At 33.6% G+C, this 27,613-nt stretch overlaps 2 protein-coding genes across 6 annotated transcripts; both read right to left on the bottom strand.

Annotated features, from left to right (window-relative positions):
• Nucleotides 1-120: 120 nt before the first annotated feature.
• On the bottom strand, nt 121-13,725 carry LOC123896368. Its single transcript, XM_045946764.1, has 16 exons — nt 13,670-13,725; nt 13,061-13,152; nt 12,129-12,260; nt 11,884-12,023; nt 9,786-10,093; nt 9,579-9,639; nt 9,300-9,430; nt 8,143-8,263; nt 7,031-7,072; nt 6,874-6,936; nt 5,453-5,497; nt 5,334-5,378; nt 4,186-4,275; nt 1,159-1,274; nt 573-637; nt 121-440 (listed from the first exon to the last, which is right to left on the bottom strand). Exons 1-16 carry the CDS (start codon nt 13,723-13,725, stop codon nt 430-432), a joined length of 1,518 nt encoding a protein of 505 aa, XP_045802720.1. The 3' UTR covers nt 121-429.
• A 2,459-nt stretch (nt 13,726-16,184) lies between these two features.
• Nucleotides 16,185-26,699, bottom strand: LOC123895639 (serine protease Do-like HtrB). 5 transcript variants are annotated; one of them, XM_045946099.1, is made up of 10 exons: nt 26,556-26,699; nt 24,977-25,209; nt 24,748-24,887; nt 22,501-22,805; nt 22,077-22,137; nt 21,095-21,225; nt 20,168-20,288; nt 17,441-17,533; nt 16,917-17,035; nt 16,185-16,676 (listed from the first exon to the last, which is right to left on the bottom strand). In XM_045946099.1, exons 2-10 carry the CDS (start codon nt 25,197-25,199, stop codon nt 16,634-16,636), a joined length of 1,236 nt encoding a protein of 411 aa, XP_045802055.1. In that variant the 5' UTR covers nt 25,200-25,209; nt 26,556-26,699; the 3' UTR covers nt 16,185-16,633. The 5 variants fall into 5 exon arrangements, with proteins under 5 accessions (XP_045802055.1, XP_045802057.1, XP_045802056.1 ...); XM_045946101.1 differs by having other exon boundaries at nt 16,327-16,744; nt 26,556-26,661; XM_045946100.1 differs by lacking the exon at nt 26,556-26,699 and adding an exon at nt 25,308-25,468 and having other exon boundaries at nt 16,328-16,744.
• Between the last annotated feature and the right edge of the window lie 914 nt (nt 26,700-27,613).

The following is a 27,613-nucleotide window of genomic DNA, read 5'->3' as shown; positions in this document are numbered from 1 at the left end:
TCTAACGTGGGTTTTTGCCCTTATGTTTTGGGTTGAAACACTGATGCCATTTTATTAATGTATGATGTTTTTCTGGTTTCAGGAAAAACTTTACCAGTGGATTTGGAGACAACAAGAGGGTGGATCAAGAGTTACAATAGTTGATACACTTAACTACATTCAGATTGGATTTACTGTTCTTTGTTTCACATGTAATCAAGTATAGTTTGTAGTTTCATACATGCTTCTTCATCAATACATGCTCGAATGAGCCCAATGCACTCAAACACTACTACACCCAACCAAACAAAACATAATAACGTTATAAATAAAAATCATATGGACTCCAATAGCATGGAAAATGCTGCTCAGTGTTTACACACATTTCTCTTTTGAATTGACTTAAACAAACTACTTGTAAAAAATCTAACGGCCTTTTGTTACCCCATTTCAACTTTTACCTGCAGGAGAAAGCAATGCAGAATAGATAATCAATAAGTTGATAAGATACTGAATATAAAAAAATACAAACTGCTCTTTGTGATTTGCAAAAAATGATCGAAGCCGGTACACAGATAAAAATACACTCTTACCTTTTCTCTCCAAAGCTAGTCGCTCTTCTAATGTCCAAAAGAACTCAACACCTGGGATATGCCACCTGCAAACAGAGAGAAAAACATGGACATGGACCATTATCAAATTTGTCAGGGAGAGACAATAAAGAGGGTCTTCTTTGCTATTTTATCAAAACTAATGTTTGGTTGGACAAACTTTTTTGAATGGAAAAAAAGAAAAGAAGAAAACTTCAATGGAGAAAATAATTGCAAATTAGCTTTGTTTTGTTCCTTATATAAAAAGTGAAGGAGAAAAGGAAAAAGAAAACGAAAGGGAAGATGGATGGTTGAAGGGAAAAGAGGAAGATGAAGAATAGGGAGGAAAGTTATAGCACAAATGCCTTTGAGAAAATGTTTCAAAAATTATATTCTACCCTTGACAAACCAAACAAAGGAAGACCAGAAAGCTACTTTGTTCAGAATATACCAAGCACATTAAAAAAAGGTCATATAAAAGGACTCCCACTTCTCTTTTGACTATGATTTTTTAACACCTGATTTCAGAATAACTTTGCATTTGTTCTCCCTTGCCTAAAATTTTCAACCAAACTGTTATGATTCTTACCTCTTCATCTTTGGGCAAGTGCCGACTGTCACAGTCAGCTTTAGTTGACCGATTCTTGGCCTTATCACAATCAGCTCAACAGGCTTACCTTCATTGTTCCATAATGCTTCAGTGAGCTGAAAATATCACAAATTATTATCATGTTACTTTACAAAAATGTCAGATCGAAAGTCCAAAGACATACATCGCAAGTAGAAAGATGATGTTGAAAGGAAAATAAGAAAATAGAAGAGGCATATGGCGAAAACCGTGTGTCATAGAGCATCACGAACATTCTATTATATAATATTAAGAGCATTAATTACAAAGGAATATATGCTATGGAATATGCTATGCTAAGAATACTCTAGAATATATTTACAATAATATTAAATATCAACAGATGAAGTAAGTTTCCTCTATCCTCTGATTTTGGGTTTTCCAGGTCGAGGTGAGTCCCCCACCTCACCAAGAAAAAGAAAACAAGATAGAAGTGCACCATCAATGGTAACGGAACTCCCTCTCCTTCAAATTAATAGCAAATGGTATATGTCAATTATTATGCGTTACATTGCACACAAAGCATTTTGAATGGATTCTCTTCCTGTTATGTTCTAGTCAGTTTTTCAATTAAAGTAAATAGCCAACTCGTAGATGGGGAAACTAAACTAAAACCTGACATTTGAATATCAATTTTATTACATAATCATGGGGTTAAATATCAAGGTGGTCACTAAACCGAGAGCCAAATATCAATTCATTCATTATTGTTATCGGGGTCTCAAACGCACCACTTTAGTAGCCAGTAATGACATGGACGTTAATTGTAACCGTTCAGTTGACGGGAATTTTTTGACTTTGACAAGTATTCTTAATTTCTTTGACAAGGCAATGACCCAACATTAGGTGGCACCGGACTAGATAAAACATATAATTTACCATTTATATAAGGAACAATGAAATATAAAACCCTATAAACCACACCCCCGTTCTTCATATATAGCACCCATATATGTTTAAACCGGAGATCATTTCTGTTACATCTAACTCCATCTTTATATCTTTCAACGATTATTGCAGTTCAGTATTGATGGCACTTGCCATTTAGTATGAATATACAGACTCTACTACAAAGGGTATGGTGATGGCATGTAATTATGTAGTGTAACATAATGAGGTAAAACATGCTCAGCTTAATTGATGAGGAAGGTTTTGCTTGTGAAAGGAATAGAGAGAAAACTTCATGTCATTAATTAGAGGTCACACGAAGTAGAAGTTAGTTTTGATAGTGCTTCACACCCAGATGTCTCACATCTCAGACAAGGATACTATCATAAGCATCTCACACCTTAGACGAGTTTTGAGACGCATAGTCTAACAGACTATTGCATACAACCAAACAACCATATTTATAGGCTACAAAAAAGACAACTATACCATCACTTATACTAAATGTTGTCCTCTTAATAATTTCTTTTGCAAGCTGTGGTCTGCTATCCGGACAACTTTTCTCTCAAATTAATACTGAGACCAACTGCTAGTGTTTATATACTCTCAAATGTTTTAGATAGGCTCGAACCTCCTGCTACCACCAAAGACTTGAGAACCGTACATACCCATGACTCCCATTACTCTCTACATATGTAGTGTAACATAATGAGGTAAAACATGCTCAGCTTGAAGGATGTTTCGGGGGACTGAGTTGTGTTACGGTGTTTGAGCGGGACAAAGTTGGCTATCCTGGGTGATAGTGTTGTGATATGATTCAACTTCCTGCTTAGTGTGGCTGGATTGCTAACACGAATAGGAGGTGGTTCAGTTGTGGAGTTAATACACATACACATATAAAGTTGTCTATATAGTCTAGTTGGATGTCCATGTCAACAAATATAATTTTTTTTTATCACATTCAGGAAAGTCAGCTATGACACGTCACAATCAAAATGTTTTCCGTTTGGTCAGCCAGTCAAACTAATGTTTATGTCATTACTGGTTACTAAAGTGGTACATTAGAGACCCCGATAACTACAATGAACAAACTGATATATGACCTTCACTTCAGTGACCACTTGATATTTAACCCCATAATCATGCTCCACTCTCACGATAACACCAAAGAGTAGCATGGTATCATACATGACTTGCCCTAAATCAAAATTTTCTTTTCCCCTCTTGTTCGGATGATTTGTGGAGATAAAAAGCAGAGAAAATCAGAGTTGAGAAAATGATGAGTTCAAATCAATTTAGTTGATGAACTCCAGTTGCAATTCTCTCGACTGTCATGAAATCACAGATTATGCCGTTAGAGTTCTCTCTCTCTCTCTCTTTAACCAATAGGATTTACTCTATTCTTGTTTTCTTTTCTCACTTCTGAAATGTAGCTTTCAAATTCGAAAGATTGTGGTATTTTAGATATTTTCAGACTAAATCCTTCACTGGGTAGCTAGCCTTATATAACCATTCTGGTTCTGTAAAAAAACAACTTCACCAAGGAATCAATAGGACGTCCATATGAAAGGATGCTTTGCCTGTTATGGTAAGATGAGGGAGTGTTACGATTGCATTTTGATTTACAGAAGTGTACAAAAGTGTGTTCTACAATATACTGATTTCTATGGTTCACAACATAAAAAATGGTTGATGGAGTGGAGCTATATTTGTCAATTAGGACAGATAATAGAAAAGTTTTAGAAAGGGAAAACTTCCCCGCAATCACCCCCTCCAAAATTCATGTTAATAAGTTAAACCAGTTTCTCCAAAAAGTTAGGAATTCCATTTATCTCGCATCATTTTCAACCACCTTGAGTTCTCTCACATGCCCTCTGCATACCTACACCCGAGACTCGATTTTCGTTTCTTTAATTCAACCACCTTGAGTTCTCTCACTTGTAAAATTCTTACATCAGTAAAGGCAGATTTATCAACAACAAAAAATTCATACTGTACTAGTGTACTCCGTTCTTATTATTCAGTTCTTGTCACAAATTCATCAAACAAAGGCATGACAAATGCTAGGTCAACGGAACCAAGGAGGAGCAGATGCAATACCTCAAGGGGGCCCCCTACTGAATTTCCATCACATCTAGTAATAACATCATCACAACATAGACCAGCACTACAGGCAGGAGATTTTATTATCTGTTTGACATTGAAAAACTTATGTGAGTAACCACGAAATCAAGCAAATAATAGAATATGAATAGAGTCTGCAATTTGAGATAAATAACATTTATTGATAAAAAACAAACTAATCCGCTACATTATAACCTTTTTTAATTAGTAAATGATTAGAAGATATGAAACTCTTAAGAGCCCTAATAATGGACCTCTATGCTCATGGTGTTTTTTATTTTAAAGTTAGATCCTCTCAAATGGGAAACACTTCATTATTCCCCAACAATTCCTGACAATTCATTTTGCAACAAGAAGGTTCAATTATTTTACTAAATCCTCGTACTTATCACTCATCCTTTCCAATCCTCTAATAAAGATTGTCTACTTTCTTGCAATTAAGATATTGTAATTGAGCAATTTGTTGAGTCTCAAATTTAAAATCAAACTATCTTCCAAATCCATGCTTGGGGGTAACAGTTTAACAAAAAAGCATACTGAATACTTCATTCGGCTTCCAAAGTCTTACTCCTGTAGTCTAGTTCTTCAAATAGAACTTCTGGTTAGTAGAAGAACCACAACATAAACCCCTTTTAACAGGTCTCTTTCTTTTTCCATTTAAGTGTAACCTTATTTCTAGAATAAAAGGCAGAGGCACTCACCCCAAAAATATAACTTCGGCATAATGCAAACCAAGAATATCATCCAGTCCATGGCTTACCAATATCTATGTTACCACGAATCAAGCAACACATACACCTGTCCACTTGGTCTAAGAACCTTGCAATTAACTTTTTCGTCTATATGTTATCAACTCAGACAGAACGAAACAATTACTCAGGGAGTGCTCACAATTTATATTATAGCGTATGACCACTTCCGACAGACTCCATTCTCTACCAACCGACTCCCAATTTCAGGTGTAAAGATTTTAAAAAGAGGACTCCACCTAGACCTCGAAAGGAGAACTTCTCACTTATACATAAAAAAGAAGTAAACAATCTATCTTTTTCATTCATAAGCCCTTCCCACTTTGTTCCATTCCCCATTTTCGCAAGTAACGTGAAAAGAACTTTAGATGGTACCTTCATCTTCCTATCTCTTGTTTGGATTCTCTTTTTCTTCTTAATCTGCACATGAAGTAACATTTTTCAACAAACAACATGGATTCTACATTTTATGTAAAAAGATCTTTAGGTGGTACCTTCATCTTCGTATCTCTTGTTTGAATTCTCTTTCTCTTCTTAATCTGCACAATGAAGTAACATGTTTCAACAAACAACATATGGATTCTAAATTTCAGGTAGCAATATTTTTACAAAATAAAATGTCTTGCACCAACATTAATTCGGTACAGCAAACTTGTCGGATAATTTGGTGATGCTAAAACAAGAAACAAGCTACTTGAATTTCAAGATATGGACTGAATTGTCACTGCATAATCATGGACTCGATTACTCGAATTCCAAAACCAGGCAAAGCCTCTATAGGACATTTTTTTGGTCACATCAAATGTACTCAGTTACCAGCCACTTGTATTAACACCAGAGCAACAAAATTTATTAATGGAAGTTAGATCACATAGGTACATTCAATTACAGGGTTGTTTTCTATGTAGGACTAATTAATCTGTAGACCTCATAGACCAATTATTAACCATAGATCTACTTTTAATGAATGGCTTAGATTAAGGAAAATTATGTATTAGTGTTGTACTGCAATAATAACTATTAAATTATCTTTACCTATATACAAAATACATAACACCACTTACTATATCATATCTAAGTGCAGTATAAGCACTATACTATATAAAAATACCACTTATAAGTGCAGTATAATATAAAAATAACGTGCAGTATATATTGAATACGAAATATAGATTGACCATTTGACTGTCAAAACAATATACTATATGTATTTGTATGTATATGTATGTATAGTAATTTTTTATTTTAATTAACATGAATTAATATAGCCATTAGATTATAAATAAATGAACGGTGTAGATTTGGTCTAACCGGTCTAAGTTTTAAATGGTGTACATAGAACATTTGCCTAGGTACATATTATATTACAAACACTTTTAAATGATGAAAAAAGACCTAGCTACATACTGGGATCCACAAGAAACTCACTGAAACTTCGAACGAGAAGCCAACTTGTAAGAAAACCAAATTAAAAAAATCCCAACTTAACCTACATACATTAATAATCATAATTATTTGTCATTTTGGAAGAAGTGACTTATAATTCTGAGCATGCATGTAGTTGCAACACAAACAATTTTTTTCTTCCTGAGCGTTCATGCCTATTCAACTAAATGGGTCATGTTACCAAAGAAAACTCAGATGATGAAAGGTTTTAAATTTCTCATTTCATTGACCTTATGTATGTGAACAGAGGAAAGAAAACTAAGTACACATCGAAAAGTTACAAGTGAAACACTAGTGGATGAAATCTGAAAAATTCAACCAAACAGAATAAATCCAACCCAAACACATCAAAGACAACTCACAGCAACTAAGTAACCACTAGGAAATAAAGAAGTGCTAAAAAACTCACAAGGTAAAACAGTTATCCCTGAGTAGAAAGAAGATAAAAAATACAAGTTACTTTGCTTACTTTTTCAAGTAAAACCCTTGCCATAAGCCATTTCCTAACAGACCAGAAAGTCCAATGGCAAACCTGTAAAATACCCACAAGATTGCATTAGGTGGATCTAATAAAAAGGCAATGCATCTAAAGCAAAGAGAGTCAAGTAATGTTATGCATTTGTTACCTTTGTCCTTTTCACACAAGCACGAGTTCTCACATTCATAATCTGCAAAAAGGGTTCGAGGGAACTGTTAAGCTATATGAACTCGAAACATTTTAGATCAACTTAAGAAATTGCAGCAGAAAAGTTAAAAAAAAATAAAAATAAAAATTAATGCCAAGACATTGAAGTTGCCTCTTGATACCTGTGTAGATACTTATGACACAACTTATAATTCTAAATTCAAGAATGTTTAAAATAAAATTTCCTAGAAGAGTAAGATATAAACTTTCATATAACCTATTCTTTTAAATACAGTAATAATCTTCTATATTTTAAACTGATATAATTGTTGATGAAAAACCTTAAAGCATGTACCTTAAGTAACGGGAAGTCTACTATACTCCGTCACTAGAATTGCAAATAAGTTGTGAAGCTTTAGAGTTTGGACTAGTCTTCCTGAGATGAAGATTTGGACTAGTGTTCCTGAACCATCTATAATCCCCTAATTTTATTTGCATTTCCTTAGTTTGCCTAATTTAGTAGTAAATGTATCTATTTTCTGAATACTTTTTTCACAACATATTTAGGATCTTGTACTTGTAGATTTGTGTTGTAAGCACTTGCCCCTTGAAGTCATGATTTACGCACTTTGAGGACACAAGCATCTTGGGAGCAAAAAGAGTAGTTTGAATTCCACACTTTGGTGATTCCATGGACGTACATAATTGACAAAGGAAATAGGAATGCTTGTTGTAGCTCATAAGAAAACATAAGCCTTAAGGTAAATTGGGAATAATCCCTCTTACTGTTCATTAAACCAAATTCCCCTTAAAACTATCTATGCCTATATCTGCATTATTAGCACGACCACAGATGAAGCGAAGTTTCTAGACCATGCAGCAATTGCATAGGCCCTATCCCCCCATCTAGGTCCAAAGTTTCTTCCCTTAATCCATGCAAGACCTAATGAAGACGTGCATAAGGGTTCATCAATATAACTAAACTAGAATGGCTCTTTTTGTGAGCACTAGCGCATAATGGTCAAAAGAATTACAGGAGTATGCTAAATCTCGGATAGTTGCAGAATCAAACATGATATATTCACTATACTATGACATGCAGAATAATCAAACCTGTTCAACTATAGCTCCCTTGACTACATGAGGATATGTTCGGGTCAGTTCATCCAATTTCTCTAACTTTGAAGTGTAAAGATTAGCAACACACGCTCCAAGCCAAGGCCGGGGAACTTGCCTGTGAGACATAACAAATGACAGTAATGCACCTACTCGTTTCCAACCCCAGCAACCTATTAATAGCGATTGTTCCATAGATACTTCAACGTGTTAAAAGGAAAATAAATAATATTTAAAAGAAGTCACTATTTCGTTAGAATTTATAATAACGGCTATCATGGTTGTCACGTCGATAAGTCGAGGCGAGTTGATGGCTCCGGCTAGTCGACCAGTCGTGACTAATTGTAGACTAGTTGACAAAAATAACAACACATATTAATAATTAAATACAATATATATCATGTAAAGTCAGAACACTGGCCATAATTATAAACTAAAACATTGAAATCACTAAAATCAGTACATATACATACATATATACATCAGTACATCACTAATATCAATTAACAATCAGTTTAAACATTAAAGTAAATCTATGCAATTATACATATGTATCTAATTATAATATATATCATATTTACTGTCCTTAAGGTCTATTTAAACGTTATTTATAAATAATAATTTACTCAATATTCATCGGATTTTGAACCAATTGGTGACTAGTTTAAAATTTATCGATTTGGAACTATTCAGTGAGTAAGTACTTCTGGGCATGCCTTCTGAGGCTTCAAGTCTGTTGCATATAGATCAAGGTAGCGTAGGAGGAAAAAAAAGGGACAACTCAATGAGTTCATATTTACATGGTACTTGGGGCAGTTCTACAACAATTTCAGATTATTGCATGGCTCCTAAACACAGAAATCCAATTTTATTACAGAGGGAAAGGAAGATTTTCAATAACAGTACTTAGAGTAGCATCAACTGCCTACTTATCCACTAACATGACAGATTCATAAGGTTTTGGTGGCCAATTTTAAGTTTCTTACATTTGACGTATACATATCTAAATCTTCATAATTGAAATTGCCCGTGGGATGATATAGCATTAAAGATAGCAAACAAGATATTAAAATACCCGAACCAATCGGGAGACAGTTGAACACACCATATTCTAAAGAAAACACATGACATAGAAAATCAGGTTCTAGTATCACCTATTTTCCTTCAGATCCTCCAAACACTTCAATGCTATATTTATCGGCAAAAATGCATCGAATGGGCCTATGAAGAAGCTGACTCCAATGACTTCTCCATAACAATTGATAACGGGTCCCCCAACAGCACCCTGACAAAAACCCATGTCAATATGATGGTCAAAGATGCACGTGGTACAACTAACTGACTTGGTTGTACCATCATTACGCAGAACTAAATGCAAAAGCATGCGGTCTACACCCTATTCGAGTGTCTCTGGGAATGTAAAAGGTACCTACCCAATTCACTGTGCACGTTGTCAACAAAAGCTCTTTGCAATGATGGCCTAAATGATCACAACTGAATCATACAGAACACGAAACATGCACAACTGCATAAGAAAGAAAACCCTAGAAAACAATGCGGCAGTAAACATGTTTTTGTGTAGAGACTAATTATCCCAAAATAAGACACTCAAGTCAAACAGTTAATAGCATGATGCACACCTTAAAAACCCAGGAGCAGCCATAATCTCATGGGGTTCCTGACTGTAACGCGCTAATGCTATGAGAAGTTCACCAGGAAACAAATTATACCGAGTTGAACCTGTTTCTTCATCTCCATGCAACAGCAAATCAACATCAGCTAGCCCAGATGTGTTAGAATCTATTGCTAGACTATCATCAACACATCTAAATTTAGCAGTTGCAAGAAGCGCATCAGACTTGATGTTGATAGTTGCGATGTTGTAATGAAAATCATAAGTCAAAACTTGCCCCTGGTATAATTTACCGCTGGATAAATATACATCAATCTGCAATAACATAATCATTTTAAACTATGCAGTATTACATGTACCAAAAGAAAAGAACTTGGTTTTTTTATAAAAACAATAGAGTTGACATAGTTAATGCAATACAAACTATTTGAATGTGGATTGTGGTGGCAAAATATGTGATTGGTTTGGTTTTGAATGCAAAAATAAGGAATTGATTTGGTTTATGAACCAAAATTAAATAAAATCCATATTAAATAATATGGATTTGACAAATGAGCTCTGGCTCAGTTGGTATTAACCTTGTCTGTGTTGCACAAGGTCAAGAGTTTGATTCCCCTTCAGCACATCCAGCGAGTAGGTTCCCCCACTGGAGTTGTTGTTTCGCTTGCGGTGCAGAGCTAAAAAAAATATTTATCAAGCCTGTGTTGGGTGGCACCCTGTAATTGGAATATATATATCGTACATGTGCGGTCTTTCCCGGACCAAAATTGTAATAAAAAAACATAGATTTGGTTTTGGTTTGGTCTGAATGGTTTTGATTTAGAAAATAGAATGCTTATACCAACTAAAAAAATTTAATATTTGAAATTTTTCTATTATATAGTAAATAGACATTCTTTAGTTCTTAAATGGACAAACACAGTTTTTAACGTTGTTTTGATGTCCCGCATGTTTATTTTTTATCAAAAAATGCATTAATTTTATGTTAAAAAGAATAACAATGTGTTACTTTTGAAACTAGAAGATCACAGAATTTTCCTTTTAAATTCTGCCATTAGTAATATAAAAAATACAGTTATAATAATTTAAACTGAATTTGCGGATAATTTGTTACTGCATAATGGGGCAAATAGCTAATTAAGTTATCAGCTATACAAACATATATATAATAAACACATCACATGTAGAGATGGGCATAGACTCCGGCCCGCCCGATCCCAATCCGTGCACCGAACGGGGTGGGGATTCGGGGATTTTTTTCGGGTACGGACCGAGGAACGGGACAATTTCATAAAAAAATGCGGGGAGCGGGCTGAGTCCGGGATAAAATGTCTCCCCGCCCCATCCCCGGCCCGTTTTCCGCCGAATATTACCTAATTTATATAATATATACTAAATTTCTAAATATATTAGAGTTATATAGAATATACTATAATAATTCATTCATAAATTTTCTTAAATATGTTTAAAAAGCATTTACATGTTAGGAATCGAACTGATACCACCATATATATAAATGTGTATGACAATATTGAACCCTCTCTACGTATCAAATATTTTTTCTTTAAGTAATATTATTTTTCTCTCAAAGTCCAATGCCTAATTGTCTATTGAGCTATTTAAACTTCGGAACACTAATCATGGAATGGAGCATTCAGATCTTGTTTATAATACTGAATGGTGCATGCAATCTATCTAGTCGATTAGGCCAGGTACATCCGGAAGTGGCAATAGTAGCCCCTTGATCAGATAGAGACCTCTATACTTTTATGCTACCATTGCTTCTGGGAGCTGTCACACCTTTATTCAATAGACAAAACCAATAACCAGAGATTTGGCTTAACCTTGATAGACAAAACCAAAAACAAGCTTACATAATAAAGGTGACTACTGTCCTTATACACTGATGTAGAATTTCAACTCTGATTGGACTATAGAAGACCATTTCCGTATTTGATTATCTATAATTACTTACTACATGCTACATCTTAATTAGAAAAGAAAGAATGAACAAAAAAAAAAAATGTGCATCGACACAACTAGAAAAGCAATAAGATTGTAAAGACATGAGGGGAAGAAAAGACAAATTAAGCAGCATTGCTGACCTCGAGATTAGGAGGTATAGAAGATTGACCAGCAGGACCTTGCAGGAGAGTTGCAGAGGTTAAGATAGTAGCAACGAAACTTTCATCACAGGCCTCACACTCTATGATAGTCCCAGAGCCAATATATACCAGTTTGTCACCTGGAAACAAGTACAAAACTTTGACAAGGACAGTAACGAAAAACCATAAATAAAAAGTAATTGCTTTTCAATGGAATCACAAATAAAAGAAAAGTATATATATACCAGTTCGACTTATAAGAGAGGCAACACTTAAAGAAGCTTCGAGAATAGCATTTTTGGTGCCGACGTCAAATTTATCAATATCATATACATCAGACTTAAACCTTGAGAAACTTTGTGAGAAGCGTACTATGGCTATTATTATTATTTTTATGCCGGAAAAAAGAAAAAAGAAAATTAGACAACCACATCATAAAAATAAACCATAATTATAAAAAAAAAAATATATATATAATGGAAGGGTAGTGTCTAACATCTGATATTGGATTGGTGGTATGAGATGGAATGGAGTGGTATGTGGTGGTATGAAGTGAAGTTCCATTGTTTGGATTCTTTAAAAATGAATGGAATGGAGTGGTATGTGATGGTATGGATTCCATCCCATTCCATCATTTTCTCTTATTTTTCTTCCCCTCCAATTTGGGGTGTATGGGATGGAATACAAAATGTCCAAACAATGGAATACATTTTATGCTCCATTCCATCCCGCTCCGCTCCATTCCATCTTATTCCATTCCGCTCCATTCCGTTATGTACCATCAATCCAAACATAGCCTAAGAGTCACAAAAACAGAGAGTTGAAGATTTAAGGGAAAAAAAAAAAGTAAAAACGAAGGTGAAGGTTGAAGGAGGTGAGAGTGCGTTTTTTACGGTTAAAAGAAATTTCGGGTTATGAAATAACCCAACCCGGTTTAAAAGCCCAATCCGTTTTTCTTCAAAAACCAGCCCAGTATAAGGCGATAAAAGTTCTTAGGAAATTTTTTTTCCTACCCCAACAATTATACTTTCACCCCTACAAACAATTTATTTTTCCAATTTTACCCTTTTTATCATTTGACTTGACCTTATAATTTTTTTTTTTAATTCAAAATTTCATACCGGAATACATAGAAAAACAGATCCGGTATGTATGCAAACCGAATAGAGATAGTTACCGGAGAACTTTGTTGAAGAATTCCGGAAGGTTTGCAATTTGGATTTCAAGTGCAAAGTTGCAGAGAAGCCTGCTCCCTCTCTCTGATCTCCACTTCATTCCTACTCCCTCTCCACCATAACAAATTAACAACACCGTAAATACCAAACCCAAAAAAGCCAAACTCTGGAAGCATAGCACATGCATCAATGCTTGCTCATCAGGTAATTTTAATTTTACTCAATTGATTTATTACATTTTTTCTAATCAATTTTGGATGAGTAGTAACGACAACATCTCACTTGGAGGACTAGCAGCAACAATCAATCTATGTCCACTGGAACAATTCTCTTCAACGAATCCTTTGAAGAGAAGAGGCGTTGGAAATGGAGGTTATGCGGAATTGCGTCGAGGCGAAGAGAGAAGGACAGGTGGAAGCGACTCGAGTGATTGTAGCCAGCCATGAAAAAAGAAAAATTGAAATAAGAGAATTGGGATTATTAATTAGGGTTGATGTTGATATGAATTGAGGGAACTCTGCACAAATGTCGGTGTTTAACAATGCTGAACCTTTCGGAATTCTTTCACAAGAGTTTTCCAGTAGCTATCTACGTTTGGTTTGGAATATTACATTCCGGATTTTTTTCTTAAGTATTCCGGTTTAAAGTTTTCATAATTGAAAAACATTCATGCGCTGAAAAAAATTTGTAGGGGTGAAGTCAAATGATAAAAAGGGTAAAATTGGAAAAATAAATTGTTTGTAGGGGTGAAAGTATAATTGTTAGGGTAGGAAAAAAACTTTTCAAGTTCTTATAAGAATTGTTCCAAAAACTTAGGGGTATATTGAATTGAGATTTTAAAGGAAAATTCTTGTGATGTTGAATCAATACTTTTATAAAATATAAATGAATTATGTGGTATTTAATTAAGGTAAACAAGATTTTTTTTTAAAGTAATAAAATCTGTTAGTATTCAATTAAGATTTTTAATGAATTATAAATTGTCCCTTAGTATCCAAAAATACACAGATTTTGATGAATTTATGTATGAAATGGATTTTGTAAGACTTTTTAGTTACAAAATATGAATGCAAACAAATTCACCAAAACCTTCGAGACTTTTTTATAATCCCAAAAGACTTTTTTTCCTGTATCTCATTGTATATGCCCAGGTGTTTATGTTGATCGTGTATGAAATTTTCTTCATAAAAATTGTTGTGTTGTATACTCAGGTTATCAAAATCATTTTCTTTATAAAAAATTGTTGTACATGTTGTGTTTATGTTCTATCGTATAGTCTTCATAATTTTTTTTTTCTTCATTATTCCAAAATAATATCATGAACAAGAAGAAGATGGAGGATTGCTACAAGATACAATATTTTTTTAAAAAGTAGTAAAAATATATATTAAAAAATTTGGTGAATTACTATTATCATCAAATATTATAATCAATTTTGTTATTAAAATATTAGTGAAATACTATCATAAAAAAATTGTAGGATTTTGCTTCAAACCTTAATTATTTTTTGTAAAAAAAAATAAAAAATTTTTGTTCTCATTCACTTCTTTTTTATTTTTATCAAAAATCGAGAGTTCTTTTGAATATTAAAAATCCATAAAATCTTTTGAAATTTTAAAAATCTTTTTTATAAATCCATTAAGTCTATTAGAATCCAAATTGAAAAATCCTGTTTGTAAATCATCTTTTAAAAATGTCTTAAAAGTCTTTAAAAAAGTCACAAAAGTCTATACAATCTATTAAAATGTTGAAGATTTTTTTTGTTAAAATTGTCCATTAAAATCATAATCCAATGCACCCCCTTAATCTAGTGAAATTAATAAGAAGTGGGAGCGGTTTCACAAGCTTGCTAAGAAAACCTAAAAAAAACATAGGATAAATAGTGAAGTGAAATCATTACAGATGGAAGTCAATCAAATACTAAAAAAGAGTATACGAGTTACAACGGAATAAGCACAACAACGATTACAATATTCAGAGCGAGCGGTGATTATCTTGAAAATTCTCCTCCTGAAACCGGAAGTTTCAAGTTAGGCTTTGAAGCTAAGCTATATTCCCCAATTCTAAAGAACCAGAACCAGTTACTAAAGAATAAGAGGAGGAGGGCTTGGGTTTGGGCTTGGATGGGCTGATTAGATTTATCCTATTGGCCCATGTCGGGACCGAAAGAATTTATTATTTAATCGAGGTTATTGATTTATCGAGGTTTTACTACATATCAACCCCTTGGCTTTAATTGTTATTTTAAACCAGATTCGAAAAAGTTGCCTAACTTTGAGCAAGTGTAAGCTGCTAAAATGATTGAAGAACACAATGCAATACATCTGCCGTTGCTATACTGTGGCCGACTAATTCTCTAAAAGTCTTGCTATACTGTTGCTATAGCGGATATACAAAATTAAAGATTATGTAGCAAAAGATGACAACACTGTTTCTAAACAGGGCCCATTTGGTACACAGGATAAGAGACAGGATAGGATAACTGTATCATATCCTGCCGCAATCCAGTGTTTGATGATACAACAGGATATGATAAGTTAATCCTGAAGCTTATCCTATCCTGTCTCTCTAGTTATAATTATTATCCTGAATTTGAGCTGGGTTACCAGCAGGATAGGATAAGAAGAAAAAAAATTACTGATTTATTTTATAAAATATATTTTAAAATACATAAAATAAAATTAATAAAATATAAATAATAAAATAATTAATTTTTAAATATATATGTGATTTTCTCACAGGGATAATTTTGTAATTTATATATTCTAAAAAATCAAAATTTTACTAAAATTACAATATTTTAAAGTAAAATGATTATTAAAAAATTGACAAATAGGGATATTAATTTAAATTTTATAAAAAATTAAATATAATTCTTTTGCGATAATAGTTTTATTATTTACGTATGAGATATATCATATATTTATTTGGCTTATCTAACATGTATATATTATTGAGTTATTTATTTGATCATGATTCATATAAAAAATTAAACTTGATTATTTTCTCATATTTTTATTTTAAATTATATAAAGTTATTTGATTACTTATTTATATTTTTTATTTATAAAATTCAAAGTATTACAAAATAATTTTTAAAAAATAATAATTGTTTTACAAGAGTAATTTTGTCAATTAAATATGTTATATATCTTATCATATTATTATGAGCAAGTATGTATTAAAAACAAAATATAATAGTTATCATGTTTGTTATCCTGCTGTTATCCTATCCTTATCCTGTTTTATATCCTATCCTGTTACTATGCTATCCTGCGCACCAAACAGACCCTTAAGTTAAACTGTTAAGTTCAGATTTAACATAGATAACATGTACCTACTTTAAGTTAAAGATATTGCTCATTAAATAGTAGCATTTTAAATTACAGAATCTATGAGAGAAGAATTAGCTTGTTGAGGAGCCAACATATCGCATGGATACAAGGCAGATTGCTTCTGAATTAACCCACTTGGGTTGGTGCATTGGTATTGGCTTGGGACCTGAGAGTGTGCTCCTCTTAGGTCTGAGGTTCGATTCTCTTTGGTGCCAATTTGGGTGGGCTAATTTACCTTCTTCAATAAAAAAGATTGCTTCTGAGTTCCTTTGGTATAGGCCATCTGGACAGAAAACAAGGGTACATATCAGTAGTTGGTTCACTGCTATTCAATACAATAAGATAGCCAGCCTGCAATTTTATACTAAACTTTAGCATATGCACACGACAGGCATGGTAAGATAAAATCTTTGAGGAATTAATAAGCTCTGCCACAGAGAGCATAGTAGACAATCCTACGGACATATCCCTTTGCTATCATATATTACGCAAACCACATATACCGCACAAAACAAACAATTACCGGTTCAATTTTCCAGCACTCTGAGGAAGTACAGTGAGCTTTAAAGGTGTAATGCTACCGGCTCTCTTAACAATCACTTCTCTGGGCTCCTTGGCCTTGTCCAATAGTACACTAGTAAACTGTGCCACCGCCAGAATGGAAGGGAAAAGTCAAACAAACAATGTCACTACAATGGTGTAAATATATTACGACACTATTACGGAAGCCAAAGCTTCCATGAAAGCTTTTGCTTAAAACTATCATAATCAATCATGCAAGACCAATTTTAATAGAAGAGTTATGATTCCTTTAGTTTGACTTTGAATAGACATGATGAAAGGAAAGGTAGCGGCAGAGGAAGGGAGGGGATTGAAGAGCAAGCTTTCTTTCCTTTCAATTATCTTCCCTTTCATTTCCCACTTATCCAAATAAGGGAAAAACAAACCCCTCCCTTTTCCTCCAAATTCTTCTTTACATATATTTGTTCTAAGGATAGTATAAATCATTTGATCATAGTATTAGTAGTGAAACGTGAATAACAACACCTCCAAGGGACTTCCAACATGCTTTCCATCAATCTGAATTATCAAATCTTCGGTGCATATTCCGGCATCAGAAGCAGGAGATCTCAGTTCCACCTGGCAATACACAGCACTGATATGTTCAAGAAGAAGATAAAGTAGGAAACCGTAATCGATAATACAACTTGAGCACACTTCCAATCAGTGATTTATATAATTAAAAGCAAAGGATGTTATGAACCAAAGAAAATCACATATTACCTACTAGGTAATACTAAGACTTATTAAAAGAAACTTATATCGGAATGGCGGAACTAGGGAGTAATGACTAGGTGATAAAGTAACACGCTCACCTTTCTTGTAGGCTATACTACTTGAGCTCAAGTTTGGTCTAGGCTCAGCTTGAACCGTGTGCATAAGCAAGGACGAAAATAAACAAGTCCAATAATCTTTTTTAGATACCCAAGTATATTTATAGCCAAATATACTAAACATGTTAATACGGGTTTGATTGCCCTAACATAATTGAGTACATGATGCCCAAAAATCACCTTGTACGATAAAATTTGCAGCATTAATGACAAATCATCTAGCAAGGACATAGCAACGACCCTGTGCAAGCTCCTTGTGTGCTGTGTAAGCTTGGGCAGCAGTTGCGAAAGCTCTTTTTGCCCTAGTTTTCCATTTTGTCTATATATACGAGCATTTTCAATAATTTAAAGAAAGGGGTTTAATATCATTTTTACCCCATTTTCACATACAACTCTCTTGCTCTAAAACCCTAACTTTTATATTACTACTTTCCTCCGAACAACTCTCTATGATAATCACCATTTTCCAATACGAGTTCTAAATCATTCTAAGGTTCAATGCGCTCTACCATAAGACATCTTCTGAGGGCCAAATTCTCCATCTATGTCATAAACAAAGCATATGTGTCTCGTTTGTTTTTGCCTCATTTTAATTGTTAATTACTGTTGCTAACTGTTTTTGGCAAGATGTAGATCTCTATTTTATTAGTGTTTTTTTTTTTTTAATTGCATAGATTCAAATTGTGATCAAGTTTGTGTAAATTCTCGTGCTTTACCCGTGTAAGATGATATTTTAAAGCAAGTCAGCACCATTATGTAGACCTTCTATGCTAATAAAGAGATTTCAGAATGTATCCCTATGTTCGGGTGTTAATGAATTATATGTTGATTTTGGACAAATTTGGTCCTTGGTCCAAGTACCTTTACCTCCTAACCTCATATGTGGTTTAAGATAAATGGAGTTATTTCATCATGAGAACTAAGCCTTCACTGGTCCCTTTGTTTTCTCCAATAGTAGAGTCTAATGGGGCTTATTATAAGTTTCCTTTTAAAGACTTGCTGGCGACACCCTATAGAGCGTATGAAAGCACGCTCAACTTGTGCATGCATAATCCATATATCTACAGTATTCAGAATAGTACTATTATAAAAATTACTCTATAAAGTTTTAGATTTATTTTCACTTAAGGGTGATAGTAGATGAGCCACTTAACGGTCTTTTCCACCAAATTTTCCATAAAAGCATAAATAATTAAAAGTTAGATTCACAAAAAGTGTCGACGGATGTCAAACCATTATTAAAATTCTCGTCTTTAAGCACCTTATCTCTTCAGCCATTGAAGACAGCAAACCCATCGTGGGTTTCCCTTAGCATGATAATCCGTAATGTTTTAAACTTCATATATGAGCAAAGGATGATTGAATTTCAAAACTACAATTTTTTAGTGCAAATCGTGCAACCTTTAGGCTACACTAAAGGTGATTTATCTCCCCTACTCCCACCATCTCAGACCCACAAAGTCAGGATTCGATAGGTCCTATTCAAGTGTGCAATGGAAGATCAAGTTTGCGTTAGTCACATGTCGAGAATAATACTAAAAAATATTTCTGTGTCCAAACCTACAGACCCATAGAAGAATAGGGGTCACTCCATGTTTTCGTTTCCTAACCAGGGAAAAAACAAAAACAAAAAATCAGTTTCCACTGCTCCCACTTGTTCTCTGGGTGTATCTTTTTGCCGAAATTGACTTATCTGAAGTTATTTCTAACTTACTAAATCTTACTAACTTATTGTAGTTGTATATTGAACATATGTAGCACTTATTTAAACTTGATGGAACTTCTATGAACTTATTTTACCAAAAGTAAATTTCTTTTCAATGAAAAAACAGTTTCTTAGCTTTAACAGACTAGAGTCCTTTCTAGGTCACCAAACCCATTGTACTTGTGAGCTAAATTTCCCTTATCTACACGTGTTGGAATTTTTAAGCCCTCATCTGAATTTAAACATTACTCATCTGCCTTAATTTGTACTTGATTTTCCTACAAACTTAACAACTGAAAACAGGAAGGCTTACTTCTTCAACTTCTACTCTATTTTGTAGAAAATGTACATAAAAACAGTCGGAGAAATTAGACGCAAAAGAAAATTGAAGTACAATTATATATGCAAAAAGATTATTGTAGCTTATTTTAATATAGAACCATGAGGGTATTTTGATACTATTAAAAATATGGTCCTAAAATCTTCTAGTAGCTTGAGAATTTAGGACACCAAGAGAAGAAACACTAAATGAGTAAAGATCTTTATAAATGGCATTAGTTCTACAACTTTAAAGGTCGATAATTGCAGGTTCATGGTGCACTCATTTAAGCAATTTAGCCACTACTTTGGTTAAACTAGTTTTGAAATTATAAATGGAGATGAGGGAACACTAACCTTTCTAACTAAAACACCACTTAGGGTATCAGGAGAGCTATGGATTAACTTTTCCAACTCACCAAGCTCAATTATGTCCAAGTCAGATAGCTCAAGTCCAATCCATGGTCGAGGGACTTCCCTGCACAACCCAAAAAAAACAATGTGCAAGTAATGATCAATAAGAAAACGCATTATTCAAGTATGAATAATTTAAAGAATAAAAAAACAAGAGCAGATACGTTACTGCCACAACCTGCATGAAACAAGAGCAATTAAGTTGAACCAAAAACCTCAACATTCCACAAGCAAAAATCTAAAATACAATAGTCATAACTCAACAGACCACAACGGCTCATTGCTTCCTTTTTAGGAAGGACAACCTTTAGCTGAGCCGCTGAGGATTTGATACACCAATATTGATAGTGAGAAGCATTCTTCTTAACCTCTAAGAAACAAATATCCGCAAAATAGCCTCAGGCATGGGAAGTCCGATTTCATTTCACTTGCTTGAATATAAACATACTAACACGGACAAAACATCTCGTCATCTCGACAAAGGTAGTTTTTTCAAATATATATATATATATATATATATATATATATATATATATATATATATATATATATATATATATATATATATATATATATATCGGAGGTTTTCGCATCGCAGATGAGTAGATGACATAACATCACACTTTACAAAATATTAGATAGTGGGAGAGCCAATTGAATCATGTTTTCTGTATTTCATACACAAAAACTACGAATCCATTACCTCGGTAGAATTTTGTCTGAAATTGCAACGTCATTAGTTTACAAGAGATGTTATCAGGTGCAGTACAAGTATAATACCAATATATAATATGTTAAAAGGAGAAAACATCTTCATACTTAATCCTGAAAACAAAATCCAATCGTTACAAGTTTGCACCTAAAATATACCTATAATTTAGCAAGTGCTCCAAGCATTTTAAGGCAATATTGATGGGTAAAAAAGGAGTACGAGCCTCGCTGTAGAAGTTCAGTCCAATGACGCATCCACTGTAATTAATAAGTGGTCCTCCAATACCATTCTAGGAAAATAAATAGTTAATTAGACTGGACAATGCCCCACTTCATAATATGACAAATTATAAACAAATGAACATGTATTGATACAGGAAAGCCATTCCATTTGAGCTTAACATGGACCCCTCAATATCCTTGCTAAAACATAGCTTATACACGTTTCCCGTCAAAATTCGGACTTTGATCTATTAATTATATTGCTCCGACACTGTAAGAAAGCATTATAATATATGCAGAAATTTCATGCAGATTGGCACTTGCACCACCATTGTTAACTTATTTATACTTAGTTATAGAGCATATGAGAAGCTTTATTAAGTTGTAACTACGCAGTGCTTCATGGAAGCTTCAGGTATGTTGCTCAGACGCATGCATTGAGCTAAACTTGAACAAATAAAGTATTTACGTAGTCATGTTTAAGCTTATTTATGAAACAAGCTTTGATATTTGTTTAAAACTGATGCATTAATGTCTACGAAAAAAAACGAGCTTTAGCACCACAATGCTCGATGACGATATGAAATTTAAATAGTTGTTTTGTCAAATAAGCCTCTACATGAATGCATGCTGTACTAGGATTGATACCCCAATAAAATGATTCAAAAAACCTTTTTAAGGCCCAAAGGTTTAAGTCATTTGTCTTAATAAAACCTTTTTTAGATAATATCTTTTTAATAAATACAATTTTAAAAATCATAAAAATCCAAAGACGGATTAAAAGAAAACAAGTTTTAGGAATACTTCGATGAAACATAATTGAAAACTCGTGCATTGAAACATCCATTTCATCATGATACTAATGTATGCACATCTACTCTAACAAAACAACATAGGGAAGGGAAACGATTGTTGTTACCTTGGTGATTTCACTACATGCAATAACAAGCTCTCCACAATCTAACTTAGAGTCCTCCGCCCTGGACCAACGAGGAAAGCCAAGTTAATAAAAACGTTGCATTATTAAGAAATATGAAAATCACAAGTGCAGACAACCAACAGATCTTGTGTTACACAAGATCGCAATCATTGTGGAAGTTGTATATCCAGTAGAAGAAAGAAGCGAGTATACGCAATGCCAAAAAAAGACATGATGCATTATTATTTTTTAATTTCCTAAGTAATATTATTATGAACCCGACAAGAAGAAACAAAGTGCTTTGGCATAAGCTAAGACATGACGCATTCTAAATAGCTTAACATGTCAAGTTACCTTTCCTAAAAGCAAAAGTGAACACTTAAGGACCAAAGAGCATTAAGTTTACGGAGAAAGACTAACTTACATAAGCTCGCCAGGGGCTGCCATAATGTGGTAGGGGTCATCAAAATATCGACCCAATGCAATAACAGCCATTCCTGGACAGAGCTTAATTAATCGCTGGCATGTTGGTGTATCACGATAGCGGCCAAGATGAAATGACGTATCACCAAAGCGGGCATGGCACTCCATATTATCATCAAGATTTCCGATAACAGCAGTTTGCAACTGAACATCAGACTTGATACGGATGGCAGCAACATTATGATGGAAGTCATAACCCAATATTTCACCCTCACACACACTACGATCAAACAAGTAGACATCCACCTGAAATAGCGGACCATTATTTCAAAAGCACATTTTGAATATAAACACTTAAATTCTGTCTCCACTAAATATACGTAAGTATACAAGAGAATTGGTTATAAAAAATAAGAGCTATTGACCTAAATTGGGAACATTTGGTTAACCAAGTGAATCAGGAAGGGAATATAATAAAGGGGACAAATTAAATTGGTGACCGTTACTTATAAGGGTTGTTTGCTTTACGTAATGTATGGAATTACTTTTATCAATGATTCATTTAATTTTTAAATCACTCAATAACCTAATCACATAATTTATAGAATGAAGAATATGTCTAACTTATTTTACTTCAGGCTAATTATGTTTTGGGCACAAATAACATGCGCATAACTTTCAATCTAGGACAAAAAATTCAAATTATTTTTCTTAGTTACAAAATAAATTTTAGAAATATAGATTCCTCACATTAACATGATATTTTGTCATGAAAATCAATTTTGATGAGAATACCATTTTTGAGATACGGTAAAAAGGAAAAAGAGAAAAATAACATACGACGTCATCAGAATTTGCACTTATTAGACCACAATGAACAATCAAACAAACATAAAACGTAGTAGTATTTTCAACTTCATGTATCAATTAGGGAAAGGGAATGGGGCAAATTAGTCACTTACCTATACTTGATGTGAAATAACCCCACTACTTTCATCAATTCTGTAAATCAGCTTAATTCCAGTAAATTCTTACCTAGAAAACTATGACATGGAGACTTTGCAATTAAAATATATTTAGATAACTATAAAAAAGCTTTTGACTATGTCATTTTATTGTGATTTTTACAATTGGTAAAAGCAAAGGAAGTAATTGTTACATTGAAAGGTTATGAGGCTTAATTGCAATCAAGCAAAGCTAATGGGTAATTTTCCATTCCCTATTAAAAAATATGGAGATTGTGCCATTAATGCAAGGCAGAAATTTGTCTTTTTCTCTATATTAGAGAGATCAAACGATTGAACTTAATGCAGATATTAAAGGCCCAAATAAAATAAGATGGGTAGATCTGTAAACATGAAGATTAGACGGTTCCAAATCCGCCAGTCCGGAAAGCCACAAGAAAAGAAGGCACAATTAGGAGCCCTATGTATGTACTTTTATCTAGACATTTCTTGCTTTCACCAACCAAAAACGAAACAAGATTAACCTACAAAACTGAAAGCCCAATAGACCTACCTCGAGAATTAATTTAAGTACTAAAGTATCCCAATAAGTAACCCTTACAACTTGTAGCCTAGTTAAAAACACAGTACACCTAAGCAAGACCAATCAAGAAAAGGAAAAAAAAAAGTAATACATCTTACTTGTAAAACTTTACTCAAAGCAAGTAAAAACCAGAAAGTTCCTAGATAAAGAAAATAAAGACAAGTAAGCCCACACTATCCGATTCTAGTTCTATTCCATATCAGAACCAACCAAGCACTATCCACTTAGCACCCTACTGTCGGATCTGGTGATGTTCCGTCACTAAGACGACTTTTGACTAGGGATGACAGTCAGTCAGGACCCGATCCAGTATCATCACTGCCCTTGAATTTTTTTACATGTGGATCCCCTTATCAATTCCTGTTGACTCAAAGGAGGATCCGGATCAGATTTTCTGGAATGCGATTCAACTCCAATCTATTATTTATTACTGTCTCCATTTGACTATTAAAGAGGGGAATGGTCTTAAAAAGGATTGTTCTTCTTTATTGAATGGTGCAAGAGATTGAGAATACTGTGCTTAGCAAATATACACTCAAAGTTGGATTCAATTTTTTCCACTGTGATCCTAGAGCGAACTTTAACCTTAACTTAACTACTAAGCACGCATAATAAATTTGTATTTCCTCAAAATACAATGACTTAACTACTACTCAAGTATTATTAACTTAACTTTGAGGGGAGGGAGTATCAAACCTACCTTTATATCATCGGCCATACTATCTTCTGTTGTTGGACATCTAAGGAGGGTGGCGGAAGTCAAGATGGTAGCAAAAAAATGACCATTGGCACCATAAGAGTTAACAATAGTCCCTGAACATATAAATAGCCGTTGGGGACCTGAAAGCCAGCCAACAAGAGTAGCAATTATTATCAATCAAAATAACAGACAGACAGACAGCAGCATGACGACATAGTGAGATAGCTACCAGTGTATGATGTAAGAGCAACAACGTATGGTGAAGCATCCAGGGCAGCACGTTTTGTGTTCCAATCCAAGTTCATGTTTTTTTGAACAAAATCATCGAATTTCCCAAAGTGATTCATCCTAATCCAACCTGATAGAATGCGGTCGTCGACTTTCCTCATCCAGGGATCGAACAACGCCTTGGGTTTGTACCAAAACCTGCTTTTCAACTTCTTATGTCTCATCGTCACAGACCTAAATAAAAAACAAACAAACAAACATATATTATTTGAAAAAGAGTATGTATATGAGTGAGTTACAACGGAATAAATAAGCACAATAACAACGATTACAATATTTAGAGCTAGCGGCGGAGATTACTTGAAAATTCTCCTCCTGGTGAAACCTAACTAAATTTTCAAGTTAGGCTTTGAAGCTAAGCTATATATATTCCCCAATTCTAATGAACCAGAACCAGTTATCAGAGTAGTGCTTGATGAAAGTAGCAATGGAGTAATATATTTATATAATAATAGTTTTTTTTTCGTCAAAAAAATAAGTGTTTTTTTTTTATTTAAATAAAATAATGTTTGTTAAATAAGGGTAAAAATGGAATAAATTTTTTATAATTTATTCCATTCCGTTCATTTCTCAAACGATGGAGTGGTAATTTTGCTTAATTCCATTGTTGAATATCCAAACAATGGAATAGATTTTGTGTTTCATTCTGTCTCACTTCATTCTATTATTTTCCATTCCGTTATATATCATCAATCCAAACATAGCCTAAATGTGATTTGAGTTTTGACATATTTGGCTATAGCTATTGTTACGGGTTAGAGATTTTGACTCAAAAGAAGACAATAAAATGTTTTTCATTTTTTTATCGGATGGTGTGGTTGTTTGCCGGTGGTGTGGGTGGTGGGTAGTGTGTGTTCGCCGGGATTTGCGAAGAATGACTGATCCAATTTTTTTCCGCCCTTCACAACATGGGCAGCTGTCAACACCAATTGCCTTAAACCAACTGGTAAAAATACTCCACCACCTATGGGGTGGGTAATCTCCTCACCAATCTTCTCATGGATACAAACAATGCTTCCACACATTTTCTCATAAAACTTGCCCCGTTCTGCTATGCTGAGTAGTACCTTGGTCTGCATTTTCAAAATAATAAAATCTGGATCGACCATGAATAAAGCAATCCATTAGGCCAAATAGCATATATGAGCTACAATACAAGTAGCTAGACAGCGATAATACTTGGGAAAGTGAGTTTAGTTGACAGATAGTGAATTAGCTAGTGTGCTATAATGAAAATGCAGACTAGTATTGGCAATAACAATTACCATAATAATTCGTAAACCATAACCCTAAATTAAGACAGGAAAAAATCTATCATATTTGGCACTTAATCAATGTATGTAACTCTAACCCCCAAATACAAAATCAATTTGGATGTCACATGATTCAAACCCTAAACACTATGAAGAACCAACATACAAAAATAAATGCAACACACAACGAATTGTAATTCGTTCCAATCCCTAATTATAACGAACCCTGACCCTAACCCCAAAATTAGGCCAAGTATAGATTATTACCTGCCCTGTGACGACGACTAATATTTGATAAGAATCGAAAGACGTACAACTTCAATCTACTGCAATCATCGCACTACTTATTTGTTTCGGGAAATGAAAGAGAAAACACCCGTTAACTTTCATCTTTAATCCTTAATATACTATGCTAACAAGTTTAAGTGCCTAAACTTATAATTATCCCGCCTAGCAGCAATTGGCTGCCGCTTAAACTTTCTAAGAGTGTGTTTGTTTCGGGGATTAAAATTATAATCCTAGGATTATTATTCCTTGGAATATTATTGCTGGGAATATTATTCCTATCAATATGTTTGGTAAATAAATAAAGTTCCTTGGAATATTTTTAAAATAAATTCAATTAATATTTTAAAATATTAAAATAAATAAATAAATGAGTTAAAAATAATGGGAGAGTGGGGAGTTATGGGTGGTTACTTCTTATTCCCATGGGAATGTAAGATTCCCACCATTTAACATGGGAATAAAAAGTGGGAAAGTCATGTGTAATTCATATTCCAAGGAATAAAAAGTTCCTAGGCATAATTTTTTAAAACTTGAAACAAACATAGGAATTAAAGATTCCCAAAGTCACATTCCTGGGAATAAATTTATAATCCATGAAACAAACACCCCCTAAGCCTTTCATATTCCTTTTTTTTTCTTTCATTTCCAATAATAATAATGATAACTAGCATGACACCCGTGCGTCCGCACGGGAGTCGCGGCGTTGCCGCTCCTCATTTGGTAAGATGAAATTTATTGAAAAATGATTAAAATATAAAAGAAAAATAGAAGGGATATAATATTTGGTAAAAAAAATAGAAAAAGAACAATGGTAAAATTATCACCAAAAAACTTTAGGTCTCCATATTAATATAGGAATATAAATATAGATAATGTAAAAATTATGAAAAAAAAATAGGCTACCTTATTAATATATTAGTAAAAACATAGGTTTTGTAAAAATCACCAAAAAACTTATGTCAATGTATTAATATATGAGTATAAATATAGTCACGTAAAAATTATTAAAAAATAGGCAATCGTATGTGAAAATATAG

The sequence above is a fragment of the Trifolium pratense genome, linkage group LG7, assembly GCF_020283565.1.
Source record: "Trifolium pratense cultivar HEN17-A07 linkage group LG7, ARS_RC_1.1, whole genome shotgun sequence".
Taxonomy (NCBI): domain Eukaryota; kingdom Viridiplantae; phylum Streptophyta; class Magnoliopsida; order Fabales; family Fabaceae; genus Trifolium; species Trifolium pratense.
This window is presented reverse-complemented; position numbering and strand designations above follow the sequence as displayed.

Excerpts from the sequence above, each read along its gene's own strand:
- LOC123896368 (XM_045946764.1), bottom strand. The coding sequence starts at position 13,725 with ATGTTTTTCAATTATGAAAACTTTAAACCGGAATACTTAAGAAAAAAA. Across the intron at positions 10,094-11,883 it reads CTATACCTCCTAATCTCGAG|ATTGATGTATATTTATCCAG; the intron begins GTCAGCAATGCT and ends ATGTTATTGCAG. Across the intron at positions 9,431-9,578 it reads CAACGTGCACAGTGAATTGG|GGTGCTGTTGGGGGACCCGT; the intron begins GTAGGTACCTTT and ends GGTTTTTGTCAG.
- LOC123895639 (XM_045946099.1), bottom strand. The coding sequence starts at position 25,199 with ATGAGACATAAGAAGTTGAAAAGCAGGTTTTGGTACAAACCCAAGGCG. Across the intron at positions 22,138-22,500 it reads GCAGCCCCTGGCGAGCTTAT|GGCGGAGGACTCTAAGTTAG; the intron begins GTAAGTTAGTCT and ends TCGTTGGTCCAG. Across the intron at positions 16,677-16,916 it reads AGTGCTGGAAAATTGAACCG|ATGGCCTATACCAAAGGAAC; the intron begins GTAATTGTTTGT and ends TTTTCTGTCCAG.